The 21020-nt window shown below is 45.9% G+C and overlaps 1 protein-coding gene across 2 annotated transcripts in view; it reads right to left on the minus strand.

Moving 5' to 3' along the window:
* MERTK (MER proto-oncogene, tyrosine kinase) overlaps positions 1–21020 on the minus strand; it is a 111246-nt gene that overhangs the window by 67923 nt on the left and 22303 nt on the right. For both annotated transcript variants that reach the window (XM_072770239.1, XM_072770238.1), the window contains 3 exons: positions 13951–14362; positions 2620–2720; positions 483–656 (listed from right to left, as the gene is read on the minus strand). In XM_072770239.1, coding sequence (XP_072626340.1) covers positions 483–656; positions 2620–2720; positions 13951–14362 — 687 coding nt within the window. The remainder of the gene's footprint in view (positions 1–482; positions 657–2619; positions 2721–13950; positions 14363–21020) is intronic.

Consider the following 21020-nt stretch of genomic DNA (forward strand, 5'->3'; position numbering starts at 1 on the left):
CTTGATTCCAAGAGCACTGCCGGGGGAGTGTGGGAACGAGGCCAGGGTGCTTCCATTCAGATGAGAATCTAGATGACTCCCGACTGTCAGTGTGGCCACAATCCCAAAATGACTCAATTGTCCCACAGCTCCCATGACCGGTGCAGTTCCTTGCTATCAAACCTCACATCAGTGGCTCCTGAAGCGCAAGACAGGCCAGGCCAGCCAAGCCCCGGCTGTGACAGGAGATGTGAGCAGGGCTCCCGCTGCCAGGGCTCAGGCATTCCCGCCACTCTGCTCACTTAACCACAGACACCCCAACCCTGGCTTGTGAACTCTCACTCCCGAGATTCCCACCACCTCCCTCTCTACGTCCCCAGTCTCTAACCTCAGTGACACTTGAGTCTCATTGTCTTCTACTGCACCAGCAGTGGTCACCACACATTTGATCCCTTCCACTATTCAAGAGAAAACAATAAAGAAATCACACAACTCGGACTCACCAGGAACAGTTAGAACAGAGGGGGATCTTTCCGGCTGTTCATTCACACGGCTGCTGTTCTGAACCCAGAAAATGTTGACGGGCTCAGGAGGGCCCACAGCCTGACAGGTGAGGTTGAAGGCTGTGTTTCTCGTGACATTCAGGCTCTCGGGCTGTCTAGTAAAGTGAGGAAGTCCTGTAAAGAAAGAGTTCAGTGAAAGAATGTCTTAGATCTGCAAGCAAAGGCAAAGCCCCAAGGGGAATGGAGACTGTTCTGGAACTTGGCAAGAGATTTCTTTATATACCACCTCAGGTCTGAAATGGCCGGTTTTCACGTTCTGAAAGTTGGCTAAGAAAGAAGAGAAGCTTATTTTATTCTACCCAACTAGAATAAAAGTATCCTGGCTTTCTAGGATACTTTCCCAAAGGGGTTGTAATGGTGATTCAGAACTGGTTTTACCAGAAAGGAGACCTGGTCGTGTTGAAATTAGGTGTTACTCAAACTCCTGGGACAGGCTGGCACGTTTTCAGTATTCCTTACCAAAATACACACCATAAAAACAAAGCCACGTAATAGGTCCGCCTATTTTTGAGGATAATCTACTGGGTGTGGCACTTTAAGATGAGTGATAATGAATTGTAAAATCTGTACACTTGTGCAGGGCTGGATACTTTGCAAAGTGCCTTCTCCTGAGATCGATGTAGACACAGTTATGAAATTACATTCCTAAAATCTTCGACTGTCATTCAAAATTGAGGCCATCAGGGAACTTCAGAAGTATCTCAGAGAAAGACAGTCAGTACTCATTTGGAGCATGTGCCAAAAAATTAACAGGTCAAGCTAACTGTCCTCAGGGATTTAAACTGTATTCTTTCGGGGTTGAGAACTCACAGATCTGGTCCCAGAAGGAATGATGCGGGTGTGGCAAAATGGAAATCTTTTTTCCTGCTTCGAAGTTCTGTGAAACTCCTTTTGGACCTAAAGTGTTTCTGCCCTGGACATTTTGCTGGCATTCTGACAAGTTAAATGTCCTCTCAATATTTTTCCAAGATTAACAGCAAACATAGGAACACCCCTGGGCTGATGTTTACATAACTCTGAGGAGGCATTAACTGTCCAGCCTGGCATGGGCCTAGACCAAAGCTCTAAAGGAGACTCCTCTGAGGGGGGCCTCCCTCCCTCAAGCCTCCTGCAGCATTAGGGGGATTAGGTTTGTAAAAAAAAAAAAAAAAAAAAAGTGGGTAGCAGAGCACCCTTTCAGCGGGAGATGGTTCCAGATGAACTTCCTTGAAAAGCCAATGACCTGCTCTAAAGCCTGTGGTGAGGAGGGTCAGGAGAAAGTAGAAAAGAAAGGTGTTTGGATGCTTCTGCTGGTAGGAGTATCTCAGAAATCTGAGATTCAGGGGCCGTGGAGGAAGCCAGTGAGTTGGTGAGGAATGACTGCCTGTGGTGATAATAGAGGTGCCTCCTCCCTGAAGCCTTCCTTGCCAGACCCTGCCATTGCAGAACCAGGCATGCACAACCAGAGACCCGGTCCTCAGGACCTGAGCTTACCTAGGCGTCAGCTCACACTCCCCACTGCACTTCACATTCCTTGAGGGCGGAGACCACCTTCTCCTAGTCCATGTCTCACTTTTTACCCCCACCGAGCCCGTCTCATGTCACGTCATGGAACTGTACTGAACCACGTACCCGACAAATCCTAGAGCCCACACGAGTCCCAGATCGAGCTGCTGACCCAGTTCAGGAATATGGCTCACAAAAAAAAAAAAAAAAAAAAAAGGAATATGGCTCACCCTCCTAGGCAAATCACCACTAGACCAGGTGACTGGTATCTGATGCCAGCACTGAGAAATGGATGATGGAATACATTTTGCTTCTAAACAAAAGTCTCCAGATCTCTAGACTGTAAATAACCTGAGGACAAGAAAATCCATAATCTCAGCCTTTTTGCTGAGGATAGAGCTAAAACTTCAAGAACTGAATTCAGGTCATTCATTTATTATTTCCTAAAGTGTAAAAAGAGGATCACCTTGTAAAATGTCAGTGCTTACAAATTTGCAAAGTTTGCATACAGAATTATAAATGGGCACACCAAACTCTACAGTTTTATATGCAAAGCAATTAATACAGGCCACGCTGTGGCCTCTGGACTTACCTTGTACCTCGATGTAGATGGGGTCAGACACAATCTCTTCATTGTTTATTTTCATCTTACAGATATATGAGCCATTGTCTGAACGCTGTACACTGGTTATGCTTCAAAGAAAACATACAAAGATATTTACCCTTTGAGCTCCTGTTACAGGAATAACGCTTTTCAACTTCTTTGTCATATGTTGTGTTGAATCGTGGGTGTCAACATGGCTAGATCATGGTAATAGATTTTTGGTCAAACATTACTCTAGATGTTTCTGTGAAAGTATTTTTCATGTATGATTCACATTTAAATGAGTAGACTCTTGAGTAAAGATGACACTTCATAACATGGGTGGGCCTCATCCAGTCAACTGAAGGACTTATGAGCAAAGACCAAGGTCCTCCAAGGAAGAGGGAATCCTGCCTCCAAGCTGCCTTCAGACTCAAGACTGCAATACCAACTTTTCCCTGGGTCTCTACCTGACGCCCTGTATGTTTCAGATTTGCAGGCACCGACATTAACCAATTCCTTAAAATAACTTTCTCTTGTTCCCTCTTTGGTTCTGTTTCTCTGAAGAATCATGACTAATGTATACGCTGTCACTCTTCTTGCCTTAAATGGTAGGCTCTATACCCAGATTCTCTATACTGGGGTATTGCCCTATAGAGGCATTTTGCAAGTTTGTAGGGTTATTTTAAGTGGGCACAAAAACTAGGGACCACTGTGGCTTTTAGGAGTGAAGGGCCACTTTTAGGTACCAGGGGCAACTGTTTCATATCCCAGATGACTTTCTGAGTCTAGAACCAAGTTCCATTTACATACACACAAAGAATTTTGTCTGATTTTGATACCCACCTAATTTCCTAGGGCTGCCATTATCTGAGAATGGGGGCCACCCTTCCTTTGTCCTGTTTGGAACTTGGCCAAGACTCAGATCACTGACAGCACCTCTCCACCTGCAGCTGCCATATGCATGGGGGCATGCCAGGATGCAAGTTTAAGATTTTATTTATTTATTTGAGAGAGAGCCTGAGTGGGGGCAGGGGCAGAGGGAGAGGGAGAAGCAGATTCCCTGTGGATTGCAGAACCTGATAATGCTGCTGCTGCAGAGCTGGATCTCAGGACCCGAGATCATGACCTAAGCCCAAGTCAGACACTTAGCTGACTGAGCCACCCAGGTGCCCCTCCCAGTGTACTTTATTATCTCTCTTAGAGTGGGCAGGCCCGGCATTTACACGTTCATGTTCATATTATTTTATTATAGATCACTTTTCTTTTGTTGTCCTTTTTTAAAAAAAGATTTTATTTATTTATTCATGATAGACATGGGGGGGGGCAGAGACACAGGCAGAGAGGGAGAAGCAGGCTCCACCCTGGGAGCCCGACACGGGATTCGATCCTGGGACCCCAGGATCATGTCCTGGGCCAAAGGCAGGCGCTAAACCACCGAGCCATCCAGGGATCCCCATCTTTTGTTGTCCTTATACTACAGTTTGAACACTATATGTTGTAAAGTATCTGCTATAGACAGGCAGCCTTGGCTCTGAGATCTTGAGAATCCTGCTTTCCACCCTTCCAACATGTTCATAAACGGGAAGTTCCACACTACCTGTCCTTAGCTGGGAGTGGGAAGAAGTGAGGAAACGAGGAACTCTTTGAAATGTTCTCAGACACTCTCCAAGAGAGGTCCTTTTCACTGGCCCAAAGGCACTGATTTCTTCTACTCTACTCATCAGACAGAGCAGAGGTCATGGCAAGAGAAAAAAAGTAAAAGAAGAAAACCATGGAGGGGTCCATCTTCTTTTCCAGCAGCTTGCTCCCTGATACAACTTATTTATCCTAAAGCAAAATAAAAACCCATCCCTCAAGCTGTCAAGGGCTGAAGCTTAATGCTTAGAAGAGAATAGGAAGCTGGCAAGGTGGGAGGGGATGCCATCCTTGCCCATGGGCCCCCCGGGCAACAGAGAGCAGCTGCCAGGAGAAACACAGCACAGTGGCACCAAGAGCCAATCTGCCACAACAAGGCACCTAGGCCTTGAGGCTGAACACACGTTTTTAGAACAAGGAACATTTTAAATTACAACTTCTCCCTCAACATGCCATTTTGCAGCTTCCTTTTAGCTTCTGATTAGCAGAGTAGCTAAAATACATGTCAAGAATGGTGTCAATCAATGGTACCAGGGTGGCTCAGTTGGTTGTGTTTGCCTTCAGCTCAGGTCATGATCTCAGGATCCTGGGATGGAGTCCCCTTGCCAGGCTCCCTGCTCAGCAGGGAGTCTGCTTCTCCCTCTCCCTCTGCCACTTCCTTTACTTGTGCTTTTTATCTCTCAAATAAATAAACTAAATCTTAAAAAAAAAAAAAAAAAGAATAGCGTCAATCAGAACTAGGGGAACCAGAGCTGTTTAGGTTAACATTACCTCCTTATTGTTTCTAAGACCAAAAAACGTGACTCTCACTTGTCACCTGAATTTCCTGATATGCCAATCTGATTAGCACCCCACTGACTTAGAATACTCTGTCTTCCTCTTTCCCCTCATTCATGTGTAGGAGTGACATAATTTTGGAATTGCACCTGATGGATGAATGTTGGGTTTGGGAAAGACTCAAGGTCAAAGAAAGGTCAGATACTCTCCACGCTTTAGGACAAGGACTGAAGGTCACAACATCTAGAGGTCACCAGGAAAACATGGGAAGAGACCTCAAAGGGCAAATATTTCCAAATAAGGATCTAGCTGACCCTCTTCTGATGAATCTACCTGGATGTCATGATGGCAGGAAGAAAGAATGAGAGAAGCATGTGTCTAGAATGGTGTCCTGTCCATCAGGAGTATCAGTTAGTGGCTGAATAGTACACCCTGTTCTTGGTAGCTCCTGAAGATTCTGCATGGCTGACCAGTCTAGGCTTTTCTGCAGTTCCAAAAAATACTAAGGTCATGGCTACTGAAGACGGGAGGTCCTTTCCACAGATCTCAAAAGTTCATTGTAGAAGAGGAGTTATTTTTTTCAGGCAAGACTCAGGGGCTGGACTGATGATGAGATCTGATAGGCTGAGGATTGCTGCGCCTTTGAAGATCTGGCTCTGGCACAGGGTCTGGGACTCCGGTATTGCAACAGGCTGGCCACATGACTTAGAGAGCCAGGGATCAGAGTGAAAGTGAAGGCCACAGAGGTCCCTCTGTGCAGGGCAGAGCCCCAGGAAAACAGCCCATGGATGCATGGAACAACTGCACAGAGGGCCCATGGAACTGAGAAACCATCAGGCCTAAGTAAAAGCTTAGCAGCACAGCCGGGGCTGTAGCAATTAGATGCAAAAGGCACAAAAACCCTAGGAGTTCCTTAAGCCAACCAGGCCAGGAGTAGAAAAGGAGAGTGCAAAGGGAACATGATCAAAACTGTCTTTAGTTGCTCATATCAGGAAGAGGTCAGCAATCGTCTGGGGAGAAAGGCTATGTGCCTGCCTTAATCATCAAGTCCAGATCCATCTTACTTATAGCACAAGAAAGATTTTCCACAAATAATTCTATTTGTTGCTTCCCAGACATGCAAGTTAAAGCTGGCATGCTGAAGGCTGGGCGTGGGGTGAGCTGGAGACAGAAGAGGTTGTCCTCAAGTTCCTCCCTCTCCCTAAAGGAAACAGCAGGCCTAGTCCCTGGAGGTTCACCAGCAAAGGCCCTAAGCTCAGAATAGCAATCTAGGCATTCCAACAACTGAGTAAGAGGAGTTCCAGAAAGAACACAGGAAGGGGAGCATAACTGAACAAAATGCCCCAGAGCTGGAGATCTAGGACTTTCCTTCCCAGACCCTTAGGTGGGCAGCACAGTGAGAGAAAAAAGACCCAGTAAGGGGCTTCACCAGGGAATGTCACAACTCCAAGATAATGTGGAGATCCCAGAAGCTTCCAGAGAGAAGGAAAGCAGCACCACACATGATCAGAACAGCACCATGCTTCTTAAGAACAAATCTAAGAGTGAAAAGGAGGTCTGTCAATCACTTCCAAACGACAACAGGAAATTATTTTCCTTTTGAATTCCATATCAAGCCAAACTACCTCAAGGTGAGCACAGAAAAAATAATGGCATTTTCAGACATGCAAATTCTATGCTGATGGTGGGTGGGCTCCATGCCAAAGTGGAGGAGTGACCACCAAAAGGCAGTGTTGGGGGCCAGGCATGTGGAACCCAGGCTCCTGGAGCAAAGAGATGCCATGAAGGCCCCCAGCACGAGAGCAAAGATTACTGAGCTGTACCCTGTAGCTGGGGAGCAAGCGTGCCCAGACTTGAGCTATCCTGGGACAGGCATCTCCCAGGAAAAAAATCAGTCCTGATTTCAGAATATCACTCTGCGAGGAGATGCTTTTAGAAAATTAAGATGCTTTTTAGAAAATTAAGCAGACTAACAAATGAGGAAGCTATTAAATTGAAGAAAATCCAAAAGCAGAAGAAGAAGAAGTAAGATGTAAGCGCAGCCTTCTACATGACTCAGCTGAAAACAGCATTTACACAGCCACAGAAAACATTGGATCCTGGGTATTGATTTAACCAGAGCTTTAACATTTTATTAGATGAACTCTGGGGCCAGGCACACATGAGCGCGCGCGCGCACACACACACACACACACACACACACGACTCATATGGATTGAATATCTCCGACAGATACCCAAGAAGTGAATAACCACAGCTCCTTGCTGGGGAAGGGCTGGATGATGGAGTGGAAGAGGATTTTTGAACAGTTGGAGTATTTTACCCTGTGTATGCATCGCTTTAAAGAAGGTATAACAATCGTGTCAGATTTGGGTCAAATACAAACATCTGAACCATGGAGAACCAAAGCCACTGTAGGGACTCAGCCACCGCGTCTAGACAGGAACCACCTGGACAGAGCTGCAGGGCCGCAGCTGTAAAACCAGTCACATTAGCGCAGCCCCGGCTGGGTTAGCCCCAGGACGGGCAGCAGACACTCTCAGCCTCCCCGTCCCGCAGACCTAGCCCAGCTCCACTGCCGCACTCAGGAATGGCTCTTCGGGAACAGCTATGTTCTACAGCCTTCTTAAAAGAAAGACAAAAGGCACAAATACTGCACAATTCCCCTTATAGGAGGTACCTAGATAAGTCAACATTACAAAGTAGAATAGAGGTCACCAAAGGTCAGGGGGAAAAGGGGATGAGGAGTTAGTGTTCAATGGGCAAGGAGTTTCCCTTTGGGAGGAGGAGAACATTCTGGGAATGGATGGTGGTGAGGGCTGTACAATCATGTGAATAGACTTAACGCTGCGGAATTGCACACCCGGAAAGGGTTAAAATAGTACATTTTGGGCAGCCCGGGTGGCTCAGTGGTTTAGCGTCGCCTTCAGCCCAGGGCATGATCTTGGAGTCCCAGGATCGAGTCCCACATCAGGCTCCCTGCATGAAGCCTGCTTCTCCCTCCGCCTGTGTCTCTGCCTCTCTGCCTCTCTCTCTCTCTCTCTCTCCTCTCTGTGTTTCTCATGAATAAATAAAGTCTTTAAAAAAATTTTTTTTAAATAGTACATTTTATCCTCTGCACATTTTACCACAATAAAAAAATTAAAAATGAAAAAATGTATTTAGAGAACTATAAGTTTTAGAAAGCAATAAAGTCCTTCCAGCTTTAACTACTGACAATCAAGCTAGAATTTAATTCCCAATGGGGAATCCCGAGGCTACACAGAAAACAGATCAAATCCTTTCCCTTTGCCACAAGTTACGCCAATAAATTAAATCTGCAGAGTCCGGCAGCCTACAGGAACAGCGGCTTTTGTTTCTGTTTGAGAGTTGGTCTCCCCAGTCTTTTGGTCTGATGGCTGGTGCCTGCCTGGAATGTTTTATCCGACCAGCGAGTGTTTCCACCTACGTCAGAGTTCCTTACGTCCTGTGCCAGACCGTAGAGCTGTGTATCCCCAAAATTACAACCCTTTTTTAGAGACTCCAGGGAAAGGCCCCTGTTCATGCAGCATCCCAGGATCTGGATGAATGGATGAGCTATAGTTTTAAGTTGGTATCTGGCACAAATGAGGCACAATACCAATTGGAGAGCCAAGTGGATGGTCCAGCCTAGTGACTTAAGTCCTGCAAAGGAGAACAACTATAAGCTCTGAAGATGCAGCCTAAGCTGCACACCATCCAGGACTAGGTCAGGAATGTGGGGTAGGAGGCAGGGTGGAGGTGCATTTTCAGTATCAATCACAATTTTCAGTATCAAGCCATCAATTAAGAATACTCTAATCCGGGCAGCCTCAGTGGCTCAGAGGTTTAGCGCCGCCTTCAGCCCAGGGTGTGATCCTGGGGACCTGGGATGGAGTCCCATGTCAGGCTCTCTGCATGGAGCCTGCTTCTCCCTCTGCCTGTGTCTCTGCCTCTCTCTCTCTGTGTCTCTCATGAATAAATAAATAAAATCTTAAAAAAAAAAAAAGAATACTCCAACCTATTAGCTTAGCAGACACGGAGCGTTTCCTATACCTATAATAGATGTCCAAGTGAAAGAGGAAAAATGTGAATTATTAGCATAGAATGGACCCAGCTCGAGAGGACATCTGGACTTGAAGTACCATATCAGTTATTTCTTCCCTTGTACACACCGATCAATGTTGGCATTTTGAAAATAATTTTTAAGGTTTTCCCTTTACAGGAATGCCTGGGTGGCTCAGTGACTGACTGTCTGCCTTTGGCTCAGTGGTTGAACATCTGCCTTTGGCTCAGGTCTCAATTCCGGGGTCCTGGGATCGAGTCCTGCATCAGGCTCCCCCTACGGAGCCTGCTTCTCCCTCTGCCTATGTCTCTGCCTCTCTCTCTCTGTATTTCTCATGAAGAAATAAATAAAAATATTTTTAAAAAGTTTTCCCTTTACAGTATCATTTACATTCTTCCATATTTGCTTCTGTTTTACAATAGCAGGTTACAGAGGCATCTGGCAGCCATCAAAATATTTTGAAGACTTTTCATAAAACAGGAAAACATTCTTAATGTTAAGTGAACGAAACAAGATATGTAATCATCTGTGTCATAAAATGGCAATTTCATTTCAGGAATATTCAATTTATATGTGCTTGGAAAAGCTTTCTCAGCGTTGTGGACCACAGTTTTTCTATAGGTATTTGGTATTTTCTAAGTATTTAACAAAGTACATATATCACTATAAAAATAACTTTAAAATATATACATGGAGGAATCAAGACCAAGCAGTTTCTAAAATCTTTTAGAAACACTCTCACTCATGATGTTAAATCTCCGTCAGCCTTTCCCAAGTAGGTGGGACTTGTACTTGAATGAACATGAACTTCTATCATATCCACCCCCACCCTCAGTTTATTATCATTATTTTTAAAGATTTTATTTATTTATTCATGACAGAGAGAGAGAGAGAGAGAGAGAAACAGGCAGAGGGAGAAGCAGGCTCCGTGCTGGGAGCCTGACGTGGGACTCGATCCCAGGTCTCCAGGATCAGACCCCGGGCTGAAGGTGGCGCTAAATTGCTGGGCCACCGGGGCTGCCCTATTTTTTTTTTTTTTTTTAAGATTTTATTTATTTTATTCATGAGAGACTCAGAGAGAGAAAGGCAGAGACATAGGTAAAGGGAAAAGCAGGTTCCCCATGGAGCAGGGAGCCTAATTCAGGACTCAATCCCAGGACCCCAGGATCACTACCTGAGCCAAAGGTAGATGCTCCACCACTGAGCAACCCAGATGCCCATCCCCAGTTTAAATAAGCTGAAATTTGACTGAAAGATGAGTTGGCTCCTGGGTGGCAAAAATGTCCCCTCAGTCCTGATGCCAGGTTTTCTCCCCTAAATCAATCATTCAAGGCCAAATCTATAATCTGAAGAAGAGACCACCTTAACATATGAACCCTCTCTTAGCACTTCTGCACCTGACCTTTGGTTCTCCCTTCCACTTTTATCCCATAGGCACATGCAGGAGGGTACAGACCAGCTCTACCCTCCTTGTCTCAATGTCCCGACGTTCATGCAGGTAGTGGTTCATCCAGTAAGTAATGGATTGCCCGCAAATACCATCACAAGCAAGGCTGTCCGTTTTTATCACTGGTGGGCAGTTGCCTGTGTTGTGATTTGGGAAAAAAAAAAATCTCTACTCCTTAGGTCTAAAATGATGTCACCGGTGAATGCTAAAGAAAGCTTTCCCTAGTGTAAATTACTTCATCACAGTCTTTTCTTCCTTTGGAAGGGAGAGGGCAACATGATAGTGTTGGACCACCATGGAAAAGAGGGGGTGGAAGCAATGGAAGGAGTAAGAGAGGAGAGTTCCGGGGATCCCTGGGTGGCGCAGCAGTTTGGCGCCTGCCTTTGGCCCAGGGCGCGATCCTGGAGACCCGGGATCGAATCCCACGTCGGGCTCCCGGTGCATGGAGCCTGCTTCTCCCTCTGCCTGTGTCTCTGCCTCTCTCTCTCTCTCTCTCTCTCTGTGTGACTATCATAAATAAATAAAAATTAAAAAAAGAAAAAAGAGAGGAGAGCTCCACTGCATTAAGGATGCACATGTCCTAACTTACACCTTCAACCAGAAACAGGTCTTGTTTTAGGGTCAGAGACCAGACAATTGACCAATGCTTGTTTTCAGAACAGGGGGTTTGGGAGTTTAAGTGTGAGGTCTGATATAGAAGAGGAAATGTGGAAGCAAGAAAGACTGAGAAAGTTAAATCACATCCACAATCTTGGCAGTCTCCACCAACTCACAGTTGCTTCATATTTAAAGGATGTATACTGAAACAAACCGGTGTGGGGGCCTCAAACTGGAGACCCCATCATTTTCAAAATTCATGTAAATTCTAGCCTTTCTTATAATAACACCTCATACAAAAATGGTCCTGTGACCTAGCTCCAAATACCTTGTGTTTCTCTCCATAATTGCTCTGATTCCTGCCAATATGTACACATTGGCATTTTGTACACTCCCTTAAATACACGTAGTCCATACTGGTATTATTAATGGCAACTCCAACAAAATTGCAGGCTAATGAATTCCTGATTAAATTCCATATATTAAAAGCCTAGAGTTTTTGACTCTTCACTGTTCCTGGGAACCAGAGTAGACTTGTTTTAGGACCCACGAGATGTGGGAAGAAAGGACACTACAGGTGTGCAAATCAAGCCCCCTGCTTAAGGGTGACAGCTTACTCCCTAGTGATCCTGGTCATAGTCAGCCTACTCACAGGAACCTCAGGGTCCTCATCTAAGAGATATCAAATGTAGAGTGTTTACTCTCCTGTCAAGAAATTACCGAAATATGTATAATCTTGATTAAGTCACTACAATTTACTTCACTGAATCACCATATAGCTCCTGGGTCATCTGAACATGACTTTAATACAGTTGAAGAATATTATAATGGTGGACTTGTCTCCAAAGCTACTCCATTCAGCAGTGTCCACCTTTTCTAAGAATTCAGAGCACTAAATTTGCTTTATCGCTTAGTTTAGAGATCAAGTAAGAATTTTTTCCCCTTCAGAATGAGTTTTGAAAATGAAGCTGGATCCATGAAAAAATATAGTTTATTTTTCTAAAGTTCTAAAAATAGGATCCAGGTCATATTCTGAACTCTGAAGACATATATCCAAGATACAACACTATCTACTCTAAGTTTAAAAACTCTCCAATTTAGGTTCTTTGAAATCATCTCATGAGCCCTAGAATACACTTGAAGCTGTGGGTCATCTGACCCAAACCCACCTGGGGCAAGAGGGGCAGCTCACCCATGGTCTCACTGCTGGCCAGGATTCCTAGGCCCAGAGAGACAGCAAGGCAGTGCTTTCCTCATAATGATACCTGATGAGACCAATGTGCCAGCTTTCTGTCTGTCTCTTTAGACCTTTACACTGCTCCTTGGTTATTATTAAATGGTGGTCTTCTCTCATCAGAAGCTGTGTCTATAGCACGGTAATACCTCTGTGGTTTGTAGCTGATGCAGAAAAGAATGTAGTCCAATCTCCTGAGTGGTCTCAGCCACTGGCTGAGAATGGCAGCCTGAGAGACCCAGCCAGAGTTTAAACCAATCAATGGAAAATGTGAAAGCTGTGTTCTTTGCTTTGATGCTAACCAAGCCCACATCTTGGAAAAAAAACTATCAAAAAAAACCACGTGCATCTTGTGGAAGTGTGGACACACTAAACTCTAACTGGAGTTGTAAGCCTTGTGGTATCTCTGAGGCAGTTTTCTGAAAAGGAAACATAAAATGATTCACCAAAAGACATGACACTGTCTGGGACTGCCCCAAATATCAGGCCAGAGAAAGTGAAAACGTAGCAGACCAAAGAGGGCTCCACTCGGGAAGGCACTTGCTCCAATGGTATGGCTTTGACCTCATTTTGAGCTTTTAATGACCACAGGCTCACTGAACTCTACGGTTGTACATTCAAGGAGGCTCTGACTCAAACACAAACAAAACGAAAAACCCAAACCCCTCCTGGCTAAAGAGGAGAGGAATAAAAAAGGGACGGGGGAGAAGCAGCAGCAGGCTCACTGTCTACTGTACTCTGAAAATACAATGACTCAATCCCAGGGACAATGGATTCTTCCAGCTATACATGCTGACTTGGCTTAGCCCTGTCACCCCCGTAGCACATTCAGCTGGCCCCTGCCACAACAAAGTAGAACATGGAGACAGGGACCCAATTGGCTGAAGGTTTGTCTCCTTTTCCCAGACTTTGGACTCTACATCTCTTGCCCACCCCAACAGGTATGAGGGCTATCTCAGCACCATGATCTGCAGAAGCCGGGGGTGCTGGGGAGGACAAGTGGGCGAGGGGGGATAAAGCAAATGAAAGGGATGGGGATGTTTTCAAAACTCCATGCCCATGGGGTGATTTAGATATCTCCTCACAGGTAAGAAACACTGTTCCTACTCACTGGGAGGGCTCTTGAGTAAAGCGGGCCTGATATGACTTGTAGGTCGGGTGGCAAGTAATTCCCCGGAACCCATCTGATAATCAACAGTCCCAGGGGGGCCAAGATCAGAGTAAAAGAGATCAACAATATAGTCAGCTATTAATCTACACTCTAAATGCACCGGGCAGTTGCTAACACCGAAAACAAACAAAAAAGCCTCTGTCTTTTAACTTATGAGGCTTTTGCTTTTGAATCAGCAATAACATAACAACAATAAGAAAAGGAAGAGGGGATCCCTGGGTGGCTCAGTGGTTTGGCGCCTGCCTTCGGCCCAGGGCGTGATCCTGGAGTCCCGAGATCGAGTCCCATGTCGGGCTTCCTGCATGGAGCCTGCTTCTCCCTCTGCCTGTGTCTCTGCCTCTCTCTCTCTCTCTGTGTCTCTCATGAATAAATAAATAAAATCTTAAAAAAGAAAAGGAAGAAAGAGCACGTACCTGAAGGAAGCAATTATTGCTGTAACTTCGTCATCCGGATAAAACTGAGTAATTGCATGATGTGCCCCAAGCAACTCCTTCCCATCTTTCCACCAGGAAATAACTGCAATGTCCTGGTACATGTTAGGTATATTGATGGAGCAATTAAATTTGACATCTTTATGTTCAGAAAGTATTATGTGGCCAATCGTATGATTAAATGCAAGAGGCGGTAGGAGCTTTAATCCAGCAGAGGTCACCCCAGGATGAGCTGCATTTTCTGTATGGGCTCCTCCAGGCTGGGCTGGTGAAAACAAGGCAGGCTCCACCTGGTACCCACTGGTGTGAGGAAGGGAAAATGATGTGCGGTCAGCTTGCAGGCCTCCTGGCAATGGCAGGTCAGGCATGGTTTCTTCTCTCACCTCTGCAACAGCTGCAAAACAGAATGACGGATTTTTATCCTTTTAAATAATGGAGTTTTTCCAGTAGGTTCCCAATCTCTAGGGTCATGATGAGAGAGAAATGGGGTATCCTCAGTGTCCTGTGTGAAACATATTTAACATACATGTCTGGATGTATATTCTCATTCACAAGTTCATTCATCTGTCCACTTACCTTCTAAACAATGTTTAAGAAATATAACTCCCCCCATCAAAAATCTTTCTTTTTTAATTTTTTTTTTTTTTAGAGAGAGAGAAAGTGTGTGAACACTAGCAGGGGTGGGGGTAGGGGTGGAGAGAGAGGGAGAAAAATCTCAAGTAGCCCAACATGGGGCTGAGATCATGACCTGAGCTGAAATCAAGTCAGAAACTTAAACGACTGAGCCACCCAGGTGCCCCCTTAAAAGTTGTTTTCTTTTTTTTTTAATTGAGATATAATTGACATGTTATATTAGTCTCAGGTATACAAATAATGATTTGATATTTGTATACATTGCAAAATGATGATCATAATAATCTAGTTAGCTAGTTCACTACCATCACAACATATAGTCACAAAAATTTTTTTCTTGTGATGATAACTTTAAAGACCTACTCTCTTAGGTAGAGAGTATACAATATGGTATTTTTTTCTTACAATACAGTACTGTTAACTATAGTCACCATACTGTACATTACAAGCCAGGACTTATTTATTTTAAAACTGGAAGTTTGCACCTTCGACTACTTTCACCCATTTTTTAAAATTGTGAGTCATTTGAAGTCCTTCATCCCCAACTCAACAGCGTGTCAGGAAGATGACAGCACCTGAGATCACTATTCTCACTGTGTTCTCAGTCACAGACTATGCCACACATTTGGCCAGTGGCCTTGCAAAGGCTGCTACTGGTCATAAAGACAGGAGTTTACAATTCTTGCACCTCAACATGATCCATCTCTAGGTATGGGGGAAAAAAATCCATCACTCATATCACCAACTACAGAATAACTTGGAGCTTCCAGTAAAATGCTTGCCTGCTGAAATAGACCTGGAAATGTTGATTTCATCTGACCCACAAATATTTCTAAAAGTATTGGCCCACAATAGTTGTACTTCTGGTTTTTTTAATAGTACTTCTGGAGCATACATTCTATGCTGGTTGTTATGTATTCAAACACGCTGGCCACAAGTGGTCGAGACAGGCAGAGGGAGGGAGGGAGGAGAAACACAGGCCTGGCGTTTTGTGGGTAAGTGACTGGGGGTACCAAGAGGTGCCCATCTCCACTCAACAGCTGTGCCTCTGCCACACTCAGGATGTCACACCCTCCCGAGCTCCTGAGTATGTGTGTGCAAGGAGTGGAGGAGGGGGGTGTCTCTGTTTAGGGTTGTGCCAGATATAGCAAATAAGAACACAGGACACCCAGTTAAGCTTGAATTTCAGATGAACAACTAATAATTTTTAGCATAAGTAGTCCACCAAGCACTTATTTGGCCAATGGATATATAAGCAGGAGATTTGAAAGCAGAAAGAAGGATCTGAGAATTTGTTTGCCTGGCTTCCTGCCAAGTCACGCTGGGCTGCACATCTTCCTCAATTGAAGGTCATAGCTTCTATTAGGGAGTCTTCTCCATGTGACTCTTTCATGCCAGGTTGGCTCTCAAGGTTGACGCATTTGAGAACTGCCTCCAGGGTGAATGCCAGGTGGGAAAGGAAGATATTTCACTATAAGAAACTGGAGAAAGCTTGCTTCAAGGTCTCTATGGTTGTGGGAGAGCAGGGGCCCTCTGCATACTTTGGGGGAGGCTATGTGGGTCAGCCACAGGCTGGCCATGAGCCCAGCCATCCAGACAGATGAGTGTGCTGTGATGGGAATGCTCATTTATTCCAGGAAATGGAGGTCAGGGTGACTCTGCAGAGAGGGGCCTCTGCCTCTCCTGTCACCCCCATGCCAGCCAAATCTTATGCCCAAGTGTGGACCTGTGCTCTTAGCAGGGAACGGTGAAGCTCTGCCTGGGTCCCATCCAGTTCCATCATCTTCCTCTGAATCTGGGGATACTTCCTGTGGTTATGAATGCTCTGGTTGTTTTATTTCATGCCTTCAGACCCTCCACAAGAACGCTCTTTTTCTTGAGACTTCGAAGCACTTAAAATTCACCTTTGTCTCTCAAATCACCTATAGTCCTTATTCATTGACATCCATGGGACTGGAAGTCAGGGGTATGTCCAGGTAACTTTGTTTTTCTTTAAATATAAGGCAAATAAGTGGAGTGGGAGAAGCAAATAATTCTTTGGTTTCTTTAATTTACTTAACGACATTTAAAATGCCAAATTAGGGATCCCTGGGTGGCGCAGCGGTTTGGCGCCTGCCTTTGGCCCAGGGCGCGATCCTGGAGACCCGGGATCGAATCCCACATCGGGCTCCCGGTGCATGGAGCCTGCTTCTCCCTCTGCCTGTGTGTCTGCCTCTCTCTCTCTCTCTGTGACTATCATAAATAAAAAAAAAAAAAGTCTTAAAATGCCAAATTATAAAGGTAACCCAGGTTGGTAGTGGAAAATTCAAATATTTATAGAAGCACAGGAAATATAAAATGGAAACCTGTTTTGTAACCTGAACTCTGCAAAATAACCTTTGATTACAGTCGGGTATGATCTTCAGTTTTCGGTGAGCCAAGCTGCTGACTGAAGAAACTAAAGGCAAGGCCACCCACTCAGATGATGTCAGGAGCAGCAAACCCACCCTGTAATCACCACGGATGGCTGTAAAGATAGCTAAACTCCGCGTTGAACTGTCAGGGGTTGGCACAATGATTCATTTCCCAATGAGTATTTACACAGCACCTCCTGGGTCTAAGATTTGCTGTAATAGTCTGATGGGGTACAGAAAGGCACTTGCCCCAGAAAAGGAGCAGCAGAGAGTCCCAGGAGTTAAAGGGGGAAACGGAACACAGCTCACTGGGGTGGGGGGCTGTACTGACAGGGTCCGGGAGGCCTGCCCTGGTCCCTCCCCCCTCAACTAATTAGGTGCTGGGGCCCTCCCTTTTGTAACATCTTTTGTGATTCCTCATTCAGTTCTTTCTCTTCTATTGGATCGAGAGTCCCAAGAGGTCTCACATCCACACCATAGCCAGTTCATAGAAGACGCTCAAAATAAGTGTGTAAATGAATAAGTAAAGGCATGAATTAGAGGAGGGGCGTGTGGACAGGGTTTCAAGGAGCAGGGGCGGTGGGCCCTAGTAGATAAATAATAAATAATAAATAATAATAATAAAAGAGAAAAAGGAGGCCCTAATAGTTTTGGAACATGAATGTAGCTGTAGGGTGGCGCTCCTGTGCTAGGACTAAAGTGACAGAGCAAGTGGATACAGGCTGACAGCGGAGAGCCCTGAATCCTGGCTGAGACAGCAGGGATTCCTGGAAGGTTTCTGAGCACGGGAGGGAGGAGATCAGAGCCATACCTGACACCCCCCTTCGCCCCCCGCACTGACATCCGGCTGAGCCAGAGCAAGATGAGCAGGAAGGAGGAGGCCAGGAGGTGGGGAACCGCCAGGAAGATAGCAGAGACCTAACCAGCAGAGTGACTAGGAAGCAGGACGCATGGGGGAGAGGCGAGGGGCTGACCTCGCCATCGTCATGGTCCCATGGCAGAAAGGTTGATCTGACACGAAGTATTTAGGAAAGATGTAGTCTCAGAACACGGGAAAGTTCTCCAGAGTGGTCACAATTCTGGTTGTTGCTAAAACACAGGCCAGGAGGCTGCTTCCAGTTCAGTTTTCTTGCCAATGACCATTCAGAGATTACATTTTAAGCTGCTAACTTTTCACTGTTTGACTACTTCCATGTACAATGGAAACCCCTCCCCCTGTTTTTCCTTGCAGAAGTGGACGGCTTTAAAATTATTTGGGGGGAGTTATGGCAGGAGGAGTAGACCAGGCCAACAAGGGATGCTTGTACAACCAACCTTCTCGTTCTCCCTAACGTGCTAGAACTCATCTTTATGATGGCAAAAGGCTTGCTGGACGGAGAAACACTGGAGACAACGTTCAATCAATGTGAGAGATGTATTAAAGCTGAGGGAGACTAAATGGGAATTTAATACCCTCTATACAGCACACCCGGATAAGAGGGCTGCTTCTGGCTGTAATTTGGGTGGAATTCGCAAGAAACTTGACCCCCCCCTTCGCTCCTTTCAAGGTTGTTTCCTTCTGTGGAGTGGATAAGCCACTAAAGTGAGAAGTCAAACCTTAAACAAGTAACTGCTACTAAGCAGCCTTGGATAAATGGCCTCCCACCCAGGTGGGAGAGTAGCTGTCCAGCTGTTCCCGCAGCTGCATCTGCCAACCCCAGGGGCCCAGTCCCACCCAGCCCTGCAGCTGCAAGATGGAGCATCCCTGCGCATTCTTAATCACCACCAGCCCTTGACCGGACTCCAACATCAGTTTCATAGATGGAGTGTGGCTCCTGTCATCGACCTCCAGTGCTAAGCACAGGGATGGGCTTATGGGACATGATTTGCAAATATTTATTCATCTGGAAAATAAATTGTTTGGATATACAGTCCATTGTTTCATGCAGGTTTGCCTTATATTTCTGAACAAATTTGTAGCTTCCTCAAAAGTTGGAGGTGACATCCTCTGAGCCCAGCAGGATGGATGCATGACATGGATTTAATGTGCAGTGTGTTCATAAATGGGTGTGATGTGGGCAGAGTTCGGAAGGGTGAGCAGGGGAGAGAGCGTCACTCCTAGGCTGGGAGTGGGACAGAGGTGGGATGTTGACATGCCTCTGAAGCAGCACCTCCTACCAACCACACACAGCCACAGTGGGCCAGACATTTAGGGACCTTAGTCTGTTAGACTCAAAATTGGTCAGCTGGGGAATGCTAGTGAACAGGCGACTTTCTGTGTGATCAACTAGCACATCTCATCTTTAAATCCATGAATAGTGGCTGAGTGCTTGCTAAGTGTGTATGATGGCAGGTGGGCTAGTGATTAAGCCATGGTTGCCCAGGAAAGTCCCTTGCTGCCTGACACATGACCTCAGAAAAGCTCTTTAACCTCTCTGATCCCCTTCAAGGATAAGAGTGCCTTCGTGGTAGGACATGATCAGATGTACAGGGTCTGCCAGCACATTCTACTGATTTTGGTAGATGTTGTTGTCATTGGCTTGCATTTGAACCTGGGCCTGTTGGCCACCTGAAGTAGGGTTTCTGAAGCCAGGCCTAGGCCTTGTAGGAATAAGTACTGGGACTGATCAGAGAGATCTTAGTCAATGCATGGGGAATAGCAACATTGGAGCAACATAATTGCCACCCGTGAATGAGAAGAGAAAATAAATTTTTGGTTTGTGATGGCCAGAAGGCTCTGGGCTCTAAGGTATCTTTGTCTGGCTGAGTGGCCTCCCTTTCATAACATGAGCTTCTTTCCTTTTCTCCAAACCTTGGAACCACAGCCCAAGGTGGATAAAAGAAGCAGAAGCTGCTACTATTGCAGGTCCAGGGGTACTGGGTGGAATGCCAGCACTGAGCAGCATCCTGGGCCCTGGAGGCCCTCCAAGCCATGGGAGGAGGACTGGGCAGGGGGGCAGTGCTACAGGAGGAAGAGTGTGGGTTGGCGAGCCCTATTTAATTCAACCCTGCCTTGGGTGTCAGGTGCCATCAATCTGCTCTACAATCCTGGGTGCCTGGAAAGGGAGAGCAGAAATGCCTTGGCCTGAGCATTGGAATAAGGGCAGGACTGAAGTGCCAGCCTGTCGGACCCACTGCCCTGCTCTTTCTACTCTTCCTCAAACAACAAAATAGAGGAGTCAAGCGAGCTCTTTGAAGCTCAGCCTCAGAATTGGGAGGCCCAGGGGAGGATGCAAGAGTGAGGGATAGCCTTGAACTCCTCTGTGTTCTTTGCTTCCCACCTGCAAAGTATATGTAGCCCAGGGAAGCAGCAACAGAGGGGAGGATGCCCTTTGCCCAGGAGCTAAGGGTCTCCTTTCGACCTGTCTGCTGTGGGCTTTACTATCAAGTGGTCCCCCTGCAGTTGGAGGTAAGGCCTCCTTCAGGGGTGGGTCTGCAGTTTACAAGAAGGCTTTTGGAGCCCATATCCCTTCCCTTCCCCTGCAGTGCCCTGTGTCCCCCTCCAAGAGAAAGGGCTGTACCAGGACTGCCTCCCTTCCCCCATCCCCATCATTCTGGCTGCTATTTGAATCATGGCCTGGGCAGCTTCCTGTCATCTAGTTTTTTGTTTGTTTGTTTGTTTGTTTATTTTATTTTATTTATTTTTTTTTTATGATAGTCACACACAGAGAGAGAGAGGCAGAGACATAGGCAGAGGGAGAAGCAGGCTCCATGCACCAGGAGCCTGACGTGGGACTCGATCCCGGGTCTCCAGGATCGCGCCCTGGGCCAAAGGCAGGCGCCAAACCGCTGCGCCACCCAGGGATCCCCCCTGTCATCTAGTTTAAGGGCTCTCCTTCTTTATCCCTAACGCTGGCGGAGGCCAAACCCAGAACAAACAGAAACTTGTGACTTTAGTTTTTGTTTCATTTTATGTAAACATGAAGGTTTCTCAACTGATAAAGAAGTAGCAACAATACTTAATGAGAGAAGAATTTAAAACCTTTACTCTGAGATCACTTGACTCAATTGTCCCCAGATTGTAAATGGTAAACATTAACTTCCCTC

This window comes from Canis lupus, chromosome 12 (genome assembly GCF_048164855.1).
Source record: "Canis lupus baileyi chromosome 12, mCanLup2.hap1, whole genome shotgun sequence".
Lineage (NCBI taxonomy): Eukaryota > Metazoa > Chordata > Mammalia > Carnivora > Canidae > Canis > Canis lupus.